Raw genomic sequence first — 19,953 nt, forward strand, 5'->3', positions numbered from 1 at the left:
CTACTTAAATAATGGATGCATACAACTTATTAATTCTTATGTCTACAGGGAACATGATCCTGACAATTGCATCACGTTGTATTTCCATGTCATTGTTTCTAAGTATTTTGATGTTAAAGTTAATGAGGACAAAGTGATCGTGAAAGGCGGGAAGATAAAAGGGTATCGTGAATGGACAGACGCCATCTGTGAGATGAATTACTCAAAGTAAGTTATGCAATTTATTGTTTTCTTATGTTAATAGACTTATAAATTTGCCTTATTACCCATAATTTATATCAATGTTAAATGCATAAACCGTCCTGCACATATAGCAAACCACACCGACCACCTCCCCCCAATGACTGCTGATCACAGAAGTAAACACAAGTCGGTTATCGGCTTTTCTTTCTTTCACAATGAGAGCGCGAGGAGAGAAAGAGAGCCGACAACCGGCTTGTGTTAAAGGCACATTGGCACTCATAATCAGGGCACTGATTATTGGTGCAGGCCCATCAGTGCCGCCTATGAGGCCAGCCTTATCAGTGCCCACCAGTGCCGCCCTATCAATGTAGCCTCATCAATGCACATCAGTGAAGGAGAAATATTACCGGTTTACGAAATGTTATAACAAACTATGGCAAATGTTTTTTTTTTTGTTTTTCAATTATTTTTTCCCCCATTTGTTTACCAAAAAAAAAGGTTGATTAAATACCACCAAAAAAAGCTCTATTTGTTTAAAAAAAACGTATGAAAATGTCATATGTGTACAGTGTTGCATGACCACACAATTTTAATTCAAAGTGTGACAGTGCTGAAAGCTGAAAAGTGGCCTGGGCAGGAAAGGGATAAAAGTGCCCAGTAGGCAAGTGGTTAAGTAGACTAGAGCAACGCTAGGAGTTGTAAGTGTAATACTTGAGATTTGTCAGTACTAATAACAAGACAAGGGTCTGCCGATGTTCACAAACAATAAACGCATGACTGGAATGCACAAGGACACACAAAATTTAAGCCATGCCCAAAATGGAACTAAATGCAAAACAATTACAGCAGACGGTCATCAAACCAGAGCCTTAGTGGGGTGTTGGTCATTATGCACAATATCCCCCCCCCCCCCCCCCCAAAAAAAAGCAAGAACTGACAGTAAATAATCTTACCTCTTCTCAGGCAAAGCAATCCCCACTACTACAGTCTGTTAACCACTTCAATACCAGGCACATACGCACCTTCCTGCCCAAGCCAATTTTCAGCTTTCAGCGCGGTTGCAATTTGAATGACAATTGCACGGTTATGCAACACTGTACCGAAACACATTTTTTATCATTTTGTTTCCACAAATAGAACTTTCTTTTGGCGGTCACCTCTGCGATTTTTATTTTTTGCGCAACTAATAAAAAACCCACCAGTCAAGTCTCCCTTATGTCCCTGGGATTGTCAGTCTTGCAAAATCAGCCTTTTGAACCTATCCACCATATTCCTTTGATTTTTTTGAGCAGGAAGTTTGCCTTTTTGATTGCTATCTCTTCAGCTAAAAGAGTATCAGAGTTAGCAGCTCTTTCTTATAAAGAGCCTTATTTAGTTTGTCACAAGGATAAAATTGTACTACGCCCCCATCTGACCTTTCTTCCAAAGGTGGTATCGGCGTTTCATTTGAATCAAGACATTGTTTTGCCTTCCTTTTTTCCTGAGCCACGGTCAGCGGGGGAAAAGTTATTGCACTCTCTAGATGTAGTGAAAAGTTTAAAAGTTTATCTGCAGGAAACTGCCCAGATACATAAAACAGATGTTTTGTTCATTGTGCCAGATGGTCCCAAGAAGGGCCAGCCGGCATGAAAATCATGCTTATGGTTTAAGGAACAAGATTTCTTCTTTTTCTGTTAAGGCACAATCTACCAGGGCTATATGTGCTTCATGGGCAGTGGATCACCAGGCTTCGATCCCTCAGATCTGTAAAGTTGCAACTTGGTCTTCGGTCCATACATTTACCAAATTTTATCAAATAGATGTAAGAGGATTCTGCCTTCGGGAGTAGTGTGCTGCAGGCAGCAGTCTAGGGCTTCTTGTCCGTTAACGGCCTGCTTGGATCTGTGTCTCCCACCCTTCATTGAGCATTGCTCTGGGATGTCCCTTTATTTAATGAATAGAGGCTCTGTGTCCTGTGGTGTACGATAAAGAAAATAGGATTTTTAATATCTGCTTACCTGTAAAATCCTTTTCTTGGAGTACACCATGGGACACAGAGGTCCCCCCCCTTCTTATGGGAACCTTACTGCTTTGCTACAAATACTTCCCTTATGGGAGGGGTTATATGGAGGGGAACGTGTCTTCATTGGTTGTGCCAGTGTCCAATCACCTCTGGTGACCATAAAACCCACTATGTAATGAATAGAGGCTCTGTGTCCCATGGTGTACTTCAAGAAAAGGATTTTACAGGTAAGCTGTTATTAAATGTTTTGTTAAGACTTACAGGAGTGGAGAAAAGCAAGGGTGTCCACAAGCAATGCTGACACTGAACCTGGAGAAGCATGGTATGTTGATACTGAGGATGTTTCGTTTGCACCCTCTGGTGAACAATATGCATGACAACATCTAAGGCCCCGTACACACGACCAAACATGTATGCTGAAACTGGTCCGCGGACCAGTTTCAGCATACATGTTTGGTCGTGTGTAGGCGCGAGCGGGCAGATTTCCAGCAAACATTTGCCCGCCGGGCCTTTTCCCAGCAGACAAATATTCCTGGACGTGTTTTAAAACTGTCCGCTGGAATCCTGCCCGCTCGGACATGTACGGTCGTCAATACAGACCTACCGTACATGTCCGAGCGCCCGCCGTCCCTCGCATGCGTCGAATGAGTTTGACGCATGCGTGGAAGCATTTAAATGGCAGGCCCGCCCACGTCGCCGTGTCATCGTCGCGGCGACGACGCGGCCACGCCCCGTGTATTGTTTACGCGCGGACTTCTGTACGATGGTTAGTACAGCCATCGTACAGAAGCCCTCGGGCAGACATGTACGGTGAAAACGGTCCGACGGACCGGTTTCATCGTACATGTTTTCTCGATAGTACCCGGCCTTACTCATACAAGAAGTCCATAAATAAAACTTAAAGGGTCACTAAAGGAATTGTTTTTTTTTTAGCTAAATGGCTTCCTTTACCTTACTGCAGTCCTGGTTTCATGTCCTCATTGTTCGTTTTTGCTCTGATGTTGCCGTAATTCTGCTCTGTTCTGGACACTTCCTGGTTGTCTGTTTCCTGATCACCACAGTACTGGGAGATTCTAGTTTTGTTTTCCAAACCAATACTGCTCTATGGGTCTGTCCAGCACAGAGGCATCAAATAACATGCAAAAACTAAGCTAGATGCAAAAACGAAACTGAAACTAGGAGGTACATTATATGATTGATTTTTATCTATTTTTAATCGTTTTTAAAAGGAATCCGTTAACTATTATGTCTCTATACCCTGTAAAAACAGTAATTTCAGCTAAAACATTTTTTTCCTTTAGTGACCCTTTAAGGATCTTCTTACACTTACCAGTCCTGCCACAGGGTACTGCTGGAATATCAGACATACCCAACCTTCATCCATCACGGCGGGTCGTTTCATGACAGACCTTCAAGGACTGGGTCCACTCTGTATAGAGTCTCACTGTCTTGGACCTATATAGCACTCTGCCTGGCGAAAAAACTGAGGTGCTCCCGGTATGGGAGGGGTTATATAGGGGGAACTTCCTGTCTTAATTATGCCAGTGTCCAATCACCTGAAGGTGGCCTATTACCCACATAGTAATTACTATGGCTGCTCTGTGTCCCGTGATGTACGATAAAGAAAACTCTTTTTGTTATGTTAAAAGGATTGTTTCTTTTGGGTCTGTTAGCTGTTGTTTGCTGTTGCCTGCGCCTCATAGGTTTGCTTTGTGTCATCCCAGTAGTCTAAGAATTAACTATCCTTTGTGCCATGATGTACACTTAAGAAAACTGGATTCTTGACCGACCTGGCCTTTAAAATCCCCTTCTTGGAGTAAACCCAGGACACACTCCCTCCTCTTTCAATTCAATATTTCTTGCTTACAAAACTGAAGCAATGCTGGGAGGGGTTATGCTGAGAAGCGTCAAGCTTTGCAGTTTACCAGTGTCCAATCACCTGGAGGTGGAACATAACCCAATAGTCTAAGGGCTTGTTTACACGTGACTAAATTTCTAACTCTTAACAAACTCTCCTATAGTGTGAATGTGCTTTAGTATGGCTTTTAGACTGGTGTTAAAATGCTTTAGTATGGGCTCCCTAAACGCCCTATGCATAGTTTTGCCGCATTTAATGCGTGTAAAAGCCGTTTTAAAAACTGCTCCACAAACGCCTATTTTTAAGTGACATAAACAATTTGAGATGTGGCTTCTTGGTGAATGTTTCATTTATTCTCCTCTTCCTTTGGAGAAAATTATTCCCAACTGTTTGCACAGACCAGTTCACGTATTTATAATCTATTCTTCATGCTTTGGTTATGCATCACAATTGCTTGGGTTGCTGGGATCGTATAATTCTAGACAGTTTCCTACCTCCTGGATCAATGGAGACACATTGATGTCAGCCATTTTCAAGCAGCACAAACAGGAAGTGCATAGAAGTGAGTGACTTCAGGACACTCTATGCTCTCCTTTATCATTACCGGGCATTGAGGGACATTCTATTTCTTCTGCATGATTTTCTTAAACTAATCTTAACGCTCGGTTGCAAATGCCTGCCATTGCGTTTGCGGAGCATCACCATAGACTTAAATGAGAGGCGTTGAAGGGTTTAAAACGCTTCCAGATTCGACATGAGGCTTCAATTTTGTCCATTCACACTCAGAGCCACGACTTGGCCCCGCCCCCTCCATCTTCTGATTGGCTCACCGGCTGTGATTGCCAATGGCTCCTGCTGCTGCTGAAAGCCAATCAGGCGTGCACGTCCCCAGAGAGGCAAAGCTCTCGTGGACATCGCTGGATCGAGAGGGCACGCAGGAAACTATGAGAGGGGCTGGGGGGGCTGCATCACAGAGAAGGTTTTTTTTAATTTCATGCAAAGAATGCATGAAGATAAAAAAACATTGTGCCTTTACAACTACTTTAACGCATTCCCTGCTTTAAGTATAACTAAAGGAAAAACTTTTTGAATTTTGGAAAGAGTGGAGAGGGATTAGTACACCTTTCAGTTCTTATTGCTGTCTGTGCCCCCCGTTAAGGAGATTCACCCTCTCTATTTGCCCTGTTATCTTTAAAAGTAAAAGAATATCCCAAAATGTGGGTTGTCCCTAGAAAAGTAATAGAGGGGAAATCTTCCAATGGGGACACTAGTTCAGGTGGCTTGAGGTTCCCCAAGGAATTCCTGTCTGGCCATGAGACAGGAAATGAAGGGAAATCTCAGCAATGGGACATAGATGGTGAAAACATCTGACAGGGATTGTAACCCTCCCTTGCTCTGTCCAAATTGGAAAAAAAAGTTATGACTATAGATCAAATTTAAGATAAAAATGTTCCAGCAGTAGTATAATTTTTTCCCCCGCTTCCAACTGCAAATACTTGTATCGATCCAGAGCAGTGCCTGTCTGCAGTGTATCTCTCTTCTTTCCCTTCTTTCACAGGCAGTAGTGGGAGCCACTGGCAATCAAATTCTGTGAGCAGAGAACAGGGTATGGGGCTTAACAATGCTGTGTGGGTCTATAGAACCACATAGCCTGGCTTGGGAGAGAGCCTTCACATGCACCCCCCATAGAAAGGTGGAGGGGCTTAAAGGTGGAGGTAGTAAAAGCACCAGAGAGGAGGAATACCATTGCACAGAGCAGGTAAGTATAATGAAATATTAAAACTGGTGACATGTCATGGGAACCATTGGCAAGTTTGCATTGGCATCATCCAATAAATATATTGGAAAATAGTACAGTATAGGGTGATGGGACTTTAAATATGCCAAATGAGAACAAAGTATATTTACATTTTATAGTAAAGGAAAAGAAAAAAAGTTACAGAAATAAATTATTAAAAACACTTTTATATAGAATAACCTTTTGGTTAATTTAGAACCATATCAATATACTGTTTACATCTACTTTCACTTTCACGGAATCCCCCACTTCAGGACTGTACTTGTATCGTAGATATGCTATATATAAGGTTCTTGCTATAAATTACAGAAAAATGCATCAATTAATATGAATAAGAACATGTGTTACAATACATAATTGCAAATATAAATTACCTTCAATGATTTTAACAGAGCGGCTCTCTCCCCCTCTCCCCCAGTTAGAACAAAGTAAACGTGTATATATAAATGTTATTGTTGTAAAAATATAGAAAAGGGATATTAATATACATGTACTTGTAAACAGTCTACGCTAATCAGTCAAAATTGGTACTCAGTGACTCTATATTTGTGTCACCTGGAATACATCATCCTGAATCTTTATCTCTAACCTAACTGGATAAGAAGGAATCATTTTATTTAATCATATAATATGCATAATTTTATACGCATACGTTTATTATTTTAATATATAAAAAAACAAAAACATAAGCCTTTACAACCGCCTTAAAGCGGGAGTTCACCCGAAAAAAATGTTTTAACCTTAGATTGATGCTCATTTTGTCAAGGGGAATCGGCTAGTTTTTTTAAAATCGAAGCAGTACTTACCGTTTTAGAAAGCGATCTTCTCCGCCGCTTCCGTGTATGGTCTTCGGGACTGGGCGTTCCTATTTGATTGACAGGCTTCCGACGGTCGCATACATCGTGTCACGAGTAGCCGAAAGAAGCCGAACGTCGGTGCGGCTCTATACGGCGCCTGCGCACCGACGTTCGGCTACTTTCGGAAAATGGTGACACGATGTATGCGACCGTCGGAAGCCTGTCGGAAGACTGTCAATCAAATAGGAACGCCCAGTCCCGCAGCCCATACCCGGAAGCGGCGGAGAAGATCGCTCTCTAAAACGGTAAGTACTGCTTTGATTTAAAAAAAACTAGCCGATTCCCCTTGACAAAATGAGCATCAATCTAAGGTTAAAAATTAACTTTTCGGGTGAACTTCCACTTTAAATATGCACAATATGTGCTAAAATGTTTAACTCATATGTTTGTTTCAAGCATAATGTTTTGTAAGATGTTGACTTGCATTTTTCATTTTAAAGAGAAATCAAGGACCATGGATTTCTGTATGAAGGGCAGACTCAAGTTTCTAAGGAAAGTTTGAATAGAGACATCCCATACAAATATGTCATTGTGCGGGCGAATGGGAATGAGGATTATGAATTCATCTATAACAATGTTTCTGAAATTCTGAATCGTTGCCTGTGTATTCAATCCAAACACCTTTATGGAAAAGGTAAGATTTCAGCAAACTGAATGAATGATGTGGCTGTGTGGGCTGTGCTTTTATTGAAATGTGTCAGCGGGTGCCAGGAAAAGGTCCCCCACCCGCGGTCATTGGGGGGGGGGTATAAGGGGAGTGCAAGCAGGTGCTGTACTGTGACATGTTACACCTACATATGGATGTAACAAAGGTGGACTTCTCCTTTTTAAACTTTTATTAAACCCTTCAAGGTAAATTCAAACCCAAAAAGAAAATCCACAAATTTCTGCACAGTGAGAGCATAAAAATGTTTTCATTTGCTCTTTAAATTCAAATCCATCCTGCCATTGCAAAGCAGTATGGTACAACAATGCTGCTAAAAAAGTGATAGATTTATGAATGACATCTCTGGTCTCTGGCAACGGGTGCAGATCTGGAGAAAAGCGTTGCCATTCACAAAAGATCATACAGCCTTCAGTGCTGTGTATTCAATCAATGGCTGCTTCTAAACGTACACAGTCTTGGCCAATAGATAATATAGCCCCACTTCACTGAGTTGGCAGGGGCCGATTGCATAGCTCCTATTGGGCTGAATAGAGGCTATGGAATCCACCCTGTGCCATGCACTGTCGATCACAAGGGTCACAGACCTGATGGGGAACTATGCTTTCAGAGTACTGTGTGACAGGTGCAGTGTTCAGGCAGGGAGCTCAGAGTTGATGAGCTGCACTGAAGATGAATTGTCCGATATTGACACTCTGACCACAGTGCTGGGCTCTGTGCCCCGTTTCCGACAGGTACATGAATCTGTTGCAAGCACTGGCTTTTGTTGTTCAGAGGCCTGACAGAATACGAAATAGTGCCCATCACGCTCACTATATATTCATGGCTTTTACTATGACTGACAGCAAAGCAACATTTGAGGGGATACAAGGGGCAGAGAGAATTACACAAACAAGGTCTGAGCTCTGTTGTATAAGGGACTGCAAGAGGCTTATACTATGTAAAATCCTGGTGTATTATGAACACAGAGGTTCCTTAATAAATTTGTAAACTTTAAACTTTTCTGCTTTACATGCGAGTAAACATTGAGAACTACAGTGCTGTGAAAAAGAATATGCCCCCTTCGTGACTTTTTATTTTTTTTGCATATTTTTCACAATTAAGACTGCTTTCACACTGGGGCGTGGGTGTTGACGGTAAAACACTGCTAGTTTTAGTGGCAATTTACCGTTTTAGCAGTGCTATTCTCACGCTAGTGGGGCGCTTTTAACCCCCGCTAGCGGCCGAATAAAGGGTTAAATGCGCCCGTGTAGAGCCACTGCCGATGTGCTTTGCAGGCGTTCGTCAGCGGTGTCCATTCATTTCATTTTGACAAATACGCTAGTATTTAGCAAGGGTTCATAAGACTAGTCCCACATATTCCTCAGAGTAGACGAACTCGTGCCAATAAAACCATCTTTTACAAAATCTCTCGTGGAGGCCCTTTTCTGTGGCTACCAAATCTTCCATCGCATGAATGTCAACAACCTTTTTGAGCCAGATGGCAATCGACAGAGGTTGTGTCTGCTTCCAGTACAAGCAGAATGCATCCCTTTGCCGCTATGATCAGGAGGGGCAAAATGGACTTCCTGTATGCTTTTCTTGGTATATCGTGGTGGCGCAAGAGTAAAAAAGCAGGCTCTTTTGGTAGGGTTCTGTCAGTGAATTTTTGGACAATACGATGTACTTCAGTCCAATAGGGCTGCAGAAGCCGACAGGACCAGAAGATGTGGAGCATAGAGCCAACCTCCTCCCCAAATCTCCAGCATAATTTTGAGCATTGGGGAAACATTCTATGGATCTTTTTTTGGGTATGATACCACCGGGTTAGTACCTTGAAACCCGCCTCCTGGTGTTTGGCACAGATCGAAGTCTTATAAGAGAACAGAAAGGGTCTACATGTTTCTCAGTTAACTCCAGCCCAGTTCTATTTCCCAACTGGCAATATATGAAAGCTTGTGGTCCACTGGTGGTGCTATCAGTAGTTGGTAGGTTAAAGAGACCATGTCGTGAAGTGGAGCTTGGTCAAGGCAAAGCAATTAGAAAGTGATGAGTCGCCTCTCAAACGAGTCCGGAGAGGGAAGAGATCCACAGAAGTGAGCCAGCTGTATTTTTTGCCAAAAAGACAATCCTGCCAGATCTGGGTCATCCACAATTTGTTGTCTAGTCATCCAATGACAACAAAATGTCGGGCCTGTGAACGATCCACTATTTTCAGGTCTTGGAAATTGGAGTCTCGGAGTCCGGGAGTAAAAGCCGGATTCCCCACTATGAGCATGAGTGGCGACGATGAGAGCGCTACCGAGAAATCTCGAACGCTTTGTGACAGATCTTCCTAGTTTCTCCTATCTTGGGGTGATCTAGTACCCGCTGGGCTAAATCTGACTGGCACTATGGTAGAGATTCAAGTGGCATTCTCGACAAAATATGCTCACCTTAACCCACTGTTTAAGTTCACTGTGGTGACACCAGTCTAAATGAAAAACAAGGGGGTAATCCTGCGCTAATAGTGGAAATTATTGAAATAATTGGTATGATCTAAATGAAGTGAAAAAAGCTGCAACACAAACCAACATGTGATAATCATGTGATAACAATAGAAAAAAAAACGATATATAGTTGTGCTAAATACATTGAAACAATGATAACTATATTATAAGTATTATTGAATTAAACACCAATATATAACCATATGTGAATGATCATGGTAGAATACCTCTACATAAGAATAAATAAAGAGTAAAAGTGGAAAATAACCCCTGTGATACAGTAGATCTCTCTGACACAATAGGTATATCACTAATTGAATATCCGCAAAAAATGAGTGCATCAAAACAGTGCTGAATGAACTTAATAAATTACAAAACAAATTATAAATCAGTATCCAGTGAGGACAAACCGTGAAAAAGTCCAAAAACATATGATTAGAAAAAAAGAGCAACCAAAAATTAATGTGTACACAGGTAAATGAACAAAAGAAATAGTGATTCCAGGAAAGGAAGTAGTCCAAATTCCACACGAAGGCAGGTAGGTGAGAAGGATTGAGAGCAAGACTGCCATACACCACCACCACACTGAGACTTTCTCCGGTGTAACACAGAATAATAGGGTGCCCTTACCAGATGGATAGGACCTCGGATGTCAAGGTCAGAAGCGCTTCTACAGAAACAAACCTCTGCAATGGTTATCGGGCAAACTGGATCGTCCGACCGCTCAGAATCTCCTTCCTCTGAAGACAGCAGCAGGGATGTGATCTCCTCCACCAATGCGGGTAAGTCCGTGGACCATGGATGAATAAATTAAGGGGCGTGGCCTAACTCCGGACCGGGATGGACGCTTGAGCCTTGTCCTCCGGCGCACAGGGGCACAAATCCGCCGCCATCGGCCACTAAGGTACTAATCAGGACTCAAAAACAGCAGTACACAGCCACCCACCTGTCAGGTCACAGATGGAGCCAGGCCATCAATCCGCCGCCACAATTCCGGCGATGTTCCGGACACCGCCGGGAGAAGGCCCAAAAGCCGCGGCCTCGAGTAAATCCCTTACCCCACACAGCGGTCCAGGACACAGCGCGAGCGGCGCGATCGCTCCAATTACCACACAGAGCCTCACATCCCCTTCCACTCAGCCCCCACAAGCCCTCAGCCTCGCCGATCTGCAGGCAAACCTACAGGCCATGACTACTGACATTAAGGCCTCCTTCTCTGCCGCCATTACAGAGATAAGGGCAGAGATACAGGGGATGGCTGCAAGAACAGGAGCACTTGAGCAAACATCAGGACGTCATGCAGATGCCTTAAAGCAGGTGCAAAGACATACTGACATGCACCTAACACATTTAATTGAAATCCAGCGCCATCTTGAAGATTTGGACAATAGGGGGCGGAGACATAACATAAGAATTAGAGGGGTCCCAGAAATGGCTGACCAGAACCCTGTTGAACAAACAGCCACAGCAATATTTAATGATCTGCTTGACAGACCCCTAGAATCCCCCATTGAGTTTGAAAGGATCCACAGAGCTCTCAGACCCAGGGGAAGGGATAATGAACCGCCAAGAGACATAATATGCTGTTTAGTGAACTTCCCTCTTAAAGAAGCGATTCTCAAAAAAGCCAGAGAAAAAAACAGAATCATCTATAATGGAATGGAGATTAAACTGTTCCAGGATTTATCAAATATCACTCTGAGACAACGCAGGGCTCTGCGTCCCATTACAGAAATGCTCCGCTCCAGGGGAGTTCCCTACAGATGGAAATTTCCATTTTGCCTTTCAGCCAAATGGAGAGGCCATACCGCACTTCTGCGCACACCTGAAGATATCCGACCGTTCTGTGAGGCGTTAAATGTCCCCTTCACAGAGGCTCCAGAATGGTATGAATCTTTTATGTTAAATGATCCATGGATTGCAGTGTCCTCCAACAGCACACCGAGAGCACAAAGAAACAGAGATCGCCGACGCAGATCACTGACTCCCCAACACAACAGGGGAGCCGGAGCCCAGGGAGGCCAAGGCGACTCGCCACCAAGACGAAGAGACCGGATGGATCGGCATGACCAAATGGACACTTAACTCATCTAATCCCAAGAAGGTAACAATGACTTTCCTGACTTCATCCCACAGATGTACGCTGCTTTTGAAATACAGCAATCTTACATGCTTTAACCAGAACACCTACTTGAATATCAGGATTTCTTCCTTCTGACGCCAGGTCCTGCCGCCCCACCTAATCCGCACAATCTCCTCATCATCCAGACCTACACTCACCCCCTTTTGTTCTGTTTTTGCTCTTTCTCCCCTTGTCCCATCTTCTTCTTGTAGAGCCCAGCGCTGCTGTTTTCTCCTTATGTTTTCTTGTTTGCTCGCAGGGGACTCACTCTACACGTATGTGGAGGCAGGGTAAGGAGAGGATTAGGGACAACGGGGAAGGGAGAAGACCGCTGCAACTGCTGAGACTACTAGACTATATACCAAGAAAAGTGCGTGGACTTGCATACGTAGGTATGAAAACAACTTTGCTTTTCACTCCAGGAAAAAAATATAAGGGACAGGCCTGCATTATATCTCACAAGTTTTATCGCATAACACACAGAAGACAAAGCTGGAGACAGATGTCTGAGGTATAGATACCCATGGCTACTATAATAATTTGAGTCTAGCATATGAGGTGGTGACCAGGGGTGTCTAGATCTCATGTTGACAGGAAAAAGCGATTTTCAAACCACGCTCCTTTGATATGGAGGTCAGGGTGTGTTATCCAGATCAACCACAAATATACACGCTGTGGAGAATTGGGGTAACACAACCTATTTACTAAAGACCTGGCGTCACCTATAGATGGTTATTTCTGTTAATGTTACTGATATATTCAGTGCACTTGTTAAGCACTGCACTGTTCAGTTTAAATTTCCTATTCTTATATGTATATGAATATAGCGTAGTACAGGACAGCTACATGTTACATAATTTGTTCTGAATTCGCTACACGGATGAGCAGGGGTATTGGGTAAGCCCTAGCCTTATCCTTACTAAGTTGTGGTGGCACCCAAAACTGGGAACTATTCAACAAAAAATTTCACCTAAGAAATTACGCGAGGTAATGATCTAAATTACGCTGAGTTGTGCTCATTATATTACCTTATTAGCGGATCATAATTTTATAGATTATTAAGCATATGAGATATGCCCTGTGCCTCAGTTAATATATAACATAGTCTAAGGAAAAAGCGAAGTGGATAAATATGTAAATGCATTTAATTTCTGTAGTGGGTTAAGATCCTTTATACACTCTATCTACTAGATAACTTAAACATCTATAGGAAAACACCGCCCTCCAGTGGCGAACTTATAATATTGCTCAAGTCCAATAATTAAGCATCCACCATAGCATATAGTTCACTTGTTTGTAGGCAGAAGTTTGACAACATTACCGAAACATTCGCTAAAAGTTTGCTATAACTTTAAAAGATGTAGCCTATAAGTTACCTTGACCCTAAGTGCAATTATAAGACTGATGAATAGGGTAAGAGGAAAAACATGCATTAGTGACTCGTGAATTTAATTACTATAACCTATACACATACTGCAATTAACAATTATTGGCCAAATTTAAGTCTTTTTATTTTTTATATTTGTCGGCGCATTGCTCCTGTGCGCCAGCGAGTAGAGTGAAATTACAAAACCAGTTAGAGAGATTCACTCTCCTCTATTTGAATCCCCCTGGTTCTACTTAGACCGCATCCCCACACAAGGGGTGTTCTTTACCTCACCTCTTGACCCAACCGGATCATTGTACATTTAGGATAGATTAGCGAGCCTAAATCTATCCCCGGTTTTTCCCCTTCCCGTCCCTAAATACAATACCTTTTTGTCTTTTTTCGCCCCCTAACCACTCACCCCACCAAAGGGGTTTCCCCCCTTTTTTTTTTTTTTTTTTTTTCTTTTTTAATATTCGCATAGACAGACAACACCGCTATCGAGACACTGAATCTCATGATGCCTCCTGATAACTCTAACAAAACGCAATCTATACCTTTATCGCTGAAACTACTTTCAATCAATGCAAAAGGACTTAACATACCGGAAAAAAGGACCAAACTAATTAATGAAATCCATAAACAAAAAGCTAACATTACTCTTATTCAGGAAACTCATTTCAGATCGGACAAAATCCCAAAGCTAGGAGACAAACGATTCCATGTAATCCTACATGCTACTAACCCAATAGGTAAGACAAAAGGAGTTTCGATACTGATATCCAGTCAGACCCCATTCCAGACAATAGACACCCTGATAGACCCTGAAGGGAGATACATTTTCCTGAAAGGGAAACTGGGCCAACACCCCATCACTATCGCTAACATATATGCCCCAAATGTTAGACAGGTAGCCTTCTTCCGCAAAATTAAAGAACTACTGACAACTTTCGCCTCTGGCACCCTCATTCTAGGAGGAGATTTCAACACCCCCCTAAATCCTCTCATCGATACCTCAAATGGAACTTCAAGTTTAACGTACAGGGCCTTGAAACAAATTAAGAACCAATTCCAGGAGCTAGCACTGCATGATGTCTGGAGAATTCTAAACCCTCAGACCAAAGATTATACCTACTTTTCTAATGTCCACCAAAAGTATTCTAGAATTGACTACTTTCTTCTATCACAACCAGACCTACCACTATTGACTAAATCAAAAATTGAGTCAATGACTTTGTCTGACCATCACCCAATCACCATGACGCTTACATTCCCAGATAGAAACAACATAACTAAAACATGGAGACTCAATACCACAGTACTGAAAGATCCAGTGGATATTTCAAAGTTTAAGGACACATTGAATGATTATTTTCTACGTAATGAAAATGAAGACACTTCATTCATAACACAATGGGAGGCGCACAAATGTGTCATTAGGGGAGAGTTTATTAGGAAATTGACAAGCATAAAAAAAGAACAACAGTCCAAAATAAAATCTCTACTAGAACGCATACATCAATTAGAACGAACACATAAAAGAACTGTGGCGGTTTCAACATTCGAAGAATTAACTAAGACAAGAATGCTGCTGTCAGAAGAACTGAATCTGAAAGTTAAAAGGCAATATATCCTGAGACACAGAATATACTATGAACAGGGAAACAAGTGTGGTAGATTGCTGACAAAAGCTGTCCAAGCTAAGAGAACTGCTAATACTGTTCATCACATAAGAGACAAGCACGGCGAGTTGCGTTCTTCGAATGAGGAAATTGCTAAACAGTTTGAGTTATATTATCATGATCTATACAATATTCCATCTAATCCAAAATGCCCACAGGGATCAGACAAACGAAACAAGCTCATCCAAGGATTTCTTGAAAAATATAGTCCACCCCATATTTCAGAGAATATTGCCAAGGAACTTGAAAATCCCATCTCTAGCCCAGAATTTGATAGAGCCCTAAAAGAGATGAAAATAGGCAAAGCCCCGGGCCCAGATGGCCTACCCCTACAATACTACAAGACTTTTACAGATATACTGAAACCAAGGTTTTTGAAAACATTCCAATCCCTGCATTCGGAACAAAACCCCCCCAAACAATTTCTAGAGGCCCACATCACGGTAATACCTAAAGAAGGAAAAGACGGGACACAGGTCAGCAATTACAGACCAATATCACTAATAAATGTCGATGTAAAGATATACGCCAAAATACTGGCAAACAGGATCCTCCCCCTGCTGACCTCTCTCGTAGCCTTAGACCAAGTGGGATTTATCCCGGGTAGGGAGGGACGTGATAACACAATAAAGGCCCTCAACATAAATCACTGGCTAACATCAAAACAGAAACAAGGCTTTTTCTTATCCCTAGACGCCGAGAAGGCGTTCGACAGAGTGGCCTGGGACTTCATGGACGCAGTGTTAACACACATTGGCTTTTTACCTCAAATGAGAGCATACATTAAAGTCCTGTACTCTAATCCCACCGCCAGGGTCCGGGTCAATGGCCACCTGTCGGGCGCCTTCAATCTGCGCAACGGAACCAGACAGGGATGCCCTCTTTCCCCCCTATTATTTGTTTTAACACTTGAACCCCTATTAAATAAAATTAGATCAAACGACGATATCAAAGGAATTAAGATCCAGAATAATACATACAAATTGGCAGCCTTTGCAGACGACCTGCTCCTCTTCCTTTCAGAACCCCACATAACCATACCTAACCTTCTTAAAGACCTGGAACATTTTCATTTATTATCTAATCTAAAAATAAACCATTCCAAATCTAATGCCCTCAACATCTCAATGCCTCCCAGTGTAATAGACCTATGTAAAAAAAACGTTTCATTTAATTGGGCAAAACGAAGCATCAAGTATCTGGGAATTGAAATCTCTTCTGATCTGAAAGACCTCTTCCATCTCAATTTCATCCCGGCAATGAAGGAAACACAGGAGGATCTGAAGAGATGGAATTCACTTAATATTTCTTGGTTCGGACGAGCTTCATTAATCAAAATGACTATCCTACCGCGGTTCCTCTACATCATGCAAACAATGCCTATCAAAATTCCCCTATCGTTTTTCACTACCTTTCGCAAAGCTTGTTCCTCCTTTATCTGGAGAGGTAGGCCTCCGAGAATTAGATTTTCCAGATTGAATCTGCCCAGGAATGGGGGAGGCATAGCTCTACCTGATCTTAGAAAATACCATCAGGCTGCACTATTAACAAGGATTGTAGACTGGAACCTGCATCACATGGTGAAAGATTGGGTGAACCTAGAACAAATACAATCCCCTCATGATTTAAAATATCTATCTTGGATTAATCCCAAGTATCACTCAAACTCTATCAAAACACATCCCATTATAGGCCCCACTCTAGAAATCTTCCGCTACACCTTCAAGAGCATAAATTCTTCCCCTTGGCTAGGCCCTCTAACACCACTTTTGAGCAACCCAGACTTTCCTCCAGGTCTGGAAAAATCGTTCCCGACGCATAAGTGGCCTCACGGTAATGTCCTATCAAAACACTTCTTTAAAAATGACAAGTTCCTATCTAGAGATGACCTAATCAAGACCATCAAGCCCGGTATCTTATCACACTGGAACTACATCCAAATCAAACATTTTTTAACCAAGAGAGAAAATACTCACCATTGGACAAGACCCTTGACAATGCTAGAGAAACTATGCACCAAAAAAACTCCACAAAGACACATTATCTCGTCCCTTTACAATTCGCTATTTGAGGATTCCAACGACTTCTCCAGCTCATCATGTAAGGCTTGGGAAAGAGATTTAGATACTACCCTGTCCACCGAAGATTGGGAGAAAATCTATATGTATGCCCAAAAAGGATCACTCAATGTGGCCACACAAGAAAGTTGTTTCAAGATCATAACCAGATGGTATAGAACCCCTTCTACCCTACACAAAATCTCACCTCAGGTATCTGATAGATGCTGGAGATGTAAACGCGAAGAAGGCTCGATGCTACATATTTGGTGGTCATGCCCTCTAATTCAATCTTTCTGGATATCGGTACACGAAACTATTACTCAGGTCACCTCAGAGAATCTGAGCTTCACGCCGCTTCAATATCTACTGCACTTTAACTCTATCCCTAAGAATCAATACTTGAAATCCCTCCCATGATCATGATCAACGCGGCACGACAATGCATCCCCTGTCACTGGCGTTCCCCCCATGTACCAACGAAAGCTGAATGGTTTAGGAGAATTAATAACATAGAAACAGTTGAGGAAATCATCAGCATTTCCCAAGAGAGAATTGTTAAATTTTCAGCGATTTGGTCCAACTGGACTTCATTTAAGGTTTCCCAAAATTATCAGCGAGTTATTACATAAAAGTGGTCTAAATACAGGAAAACACTTCAGTTTTCAGTATATATATATACTCTTTCCTTTATCTACTTATGTCACTAAGGTTAAAATGTCTGGGATTTTTTTTTTTTTTTTTTTTTATCTTCCCTCTCCCCCTTTTCCTACCCCCTTTCCATGCACCAGTAATAATATGCAACTACATGCGTATACGTATTCTTTGTTTTAGTTAGGAAAAAAAATAAAAAAAAACCATCTTAAGGTGATAGTTCTGCTATTTATGCTTGATTACCAAAGATACTGCTTGTAATGACTGTATGGATGTATTCTATCTATGCCAAAACTATTTTGTTATCAAATTGCCTACTTATTGTATTATGTACTATGTATGGTACACTGTTATCCACCCAATAAAGAATTTGTGAAATAAAAAAAAAAAAAGAATGAAGGCAACAATATGCATTACCTCTAAAAACTTGGTGGTTTATTCAAAGGGCTCAACGAAGCATTACAGACAAAATATTTTACGTTGTTTGCGTAAGTCGTCCGTGAATAGGAATTTACATCCACGTCAAAACCAATAGGCCAGTGCGGCATACGTTGCCGCAATGCACACTGGGATATGTAGGCGCCGTTCCAAAAAAACGTCAATCACGTCAGGTCAACCAAAATTAACATAAAACACTCCCCCTCAGCCTATTTTGAATTCGGCGCCCTTACGCCCGCCCGCTTTAGGCTACGCCGCCGTAACTTGGCAGGCAAGTACATTGTGAATCATGTACTTGCCTCTCTAACTTACGGCGGCGTAGTCTAAATGCCATAAGCTACGCCGCCGCAAGTATGCGCTTGCCATCCTGAATCTAGCTATTATTCTTTATTTATTCTTATGTAGAGGTATTCTACCATGATCATTCACATATGGTTATATATTGGTGTTTATAATATAGCTATCATTGTTTCAATCCATTTAGCGCAACTATATATCGTTTTTTTCTACGCCAGTCTAAAACCTGCGTCAGGTGACATGCTGTATGGTAGAGGTTGGCATCTGGCAAGGCCATGCCACCCCTCAGCTTCGGTAGTCTAGGGGTAGATTGTGCTAACCGGGGAGGTTTTAATGACCATAGGAAGGTGACAAAGGTTCCATTCACCGCCCTAAGGAAAGAACTCGGGACCCGAATGGGGAGCGCTTGAAAGTGGTACAACATGGGCATCGCGTTCATTTTCACAATGTTGCAGCATCCAAACCACGAAAATATTCCGCTCTGCCAGGAATGTAGACCTTTTTAAGAGCAGTCAATACAGGGGGGAGAGGGGGGTTCAGTGAAAACATCTCTTCTATCCGTCTGGGGAGGCGGATGCCCAGATATTTGATATACTCCGATGCCTACTTGAAGGGAAAGTCCCCTCCAACAGTGTCAATGTAGGGTTGGCATAGACACATTCAGCCCCTCCTGACTTCTGATAGTTGACAACGCTTCATAAGGCCCCGTACACACGAGAGGATTATCCGCTGGAAACGGTCCTCCGGACCGTTTCCGCGGATAAATCCTCTGGCGGATTTTGATCTGATGGTTGTACTAACCATCAGATCAAAATCCACGCGGAATTCCCTCCGCGGTGACGTGTCGCCGCGATGATGACGCGGCGACGTGCGCGACGCTGTAATATAAGGACTTCCACGCATGCGTCGGATCATTACGACGCATGCGAGGGAGGGAATCGGACGGATTGATCCGGTGAGTCTGTACAGACCAGCGGATCAATCCGCTGGACTGGATTCCAGCGGATAGATTTCTTAGCATGCTAAGAAATTTTTATCCGCTGGAAATCCGTCGGCCCGAAATATATCCGCGGATAAATATCCGCTGGGTCGTACACACTAGCGGATCTATCCGCTGAAACTGATCCGCGAATAAATTCCAGCGGATAGATCCTCTCGTGTGTACGGGGCCTTAGTCTTTAGCTCTGAAAGCAAGTTTGGAATAGAGGGTTGGACAGAAAGAATAGAAAGTCATCTGCAAATGCTGCAATATTTGGAGAAAGCATACTATCCAGATGGAGACCAGTGATGTCTGGATTGTTTCGAACAGTTCGCAGGAAGGGCTCAAGGATCAAGATGAATATCAAGGGGGGACAGGGGGCATCCCTGGCGTGTGCCATTAGTTATCTCGAATGATTGTGAGAGGTGCCCATTAACCTTCACTCGGGCCAAGGGGCATGAATAAATGGCCTGAATGCAGTGCATCATCCTCTGCCCCAGGCCAATGAAGCTTAGGGTCTCAACCAGA

At 42.5% G+C, this 19,953-nt stretch overlaps 1 protein-coding gene across 5 annotated transcripts in view; it reads left to right on the forward strand.

The window, feature by feature from the left end:
• The window catches only part of RNF213 (ring finger protein 213), a 520,350-nt gene that overhangs the window by 104,105 nt on the left and 396,292 nt on the right, over window positions 1-19,953 (forward strand). For all 5 annotated transcript variants that reach the window (XM_040345008.1, XM_040345007.1, XM_040345006.1 and 2 more), the window contains 2 exons: window positions 49-207; window positions 7,139-7,332. In XM_040345008.1, the coding sequence (XP_040200942.1) occupies window positions 49-207; window positions 7,139-7,332 (353 nt within the window). The remainder of the gene's footprint in view (window positions 1-48; window positions 208-7,138; window positions 7,333-19,953) is intronic.

Source organism: Rana temporaria, chromosome 3 (genome assembly GCF_905171775.1).
Source record: "Rana temporaria chromosome 3, aRanTem1.1, whole genome shotgun sequence".
Classification (NCBI taxonomy): Eukaryota; Metazoa; Chordata; class Amphibia; order Anura; family Ranidae; genus Rana; species Rana temporaria.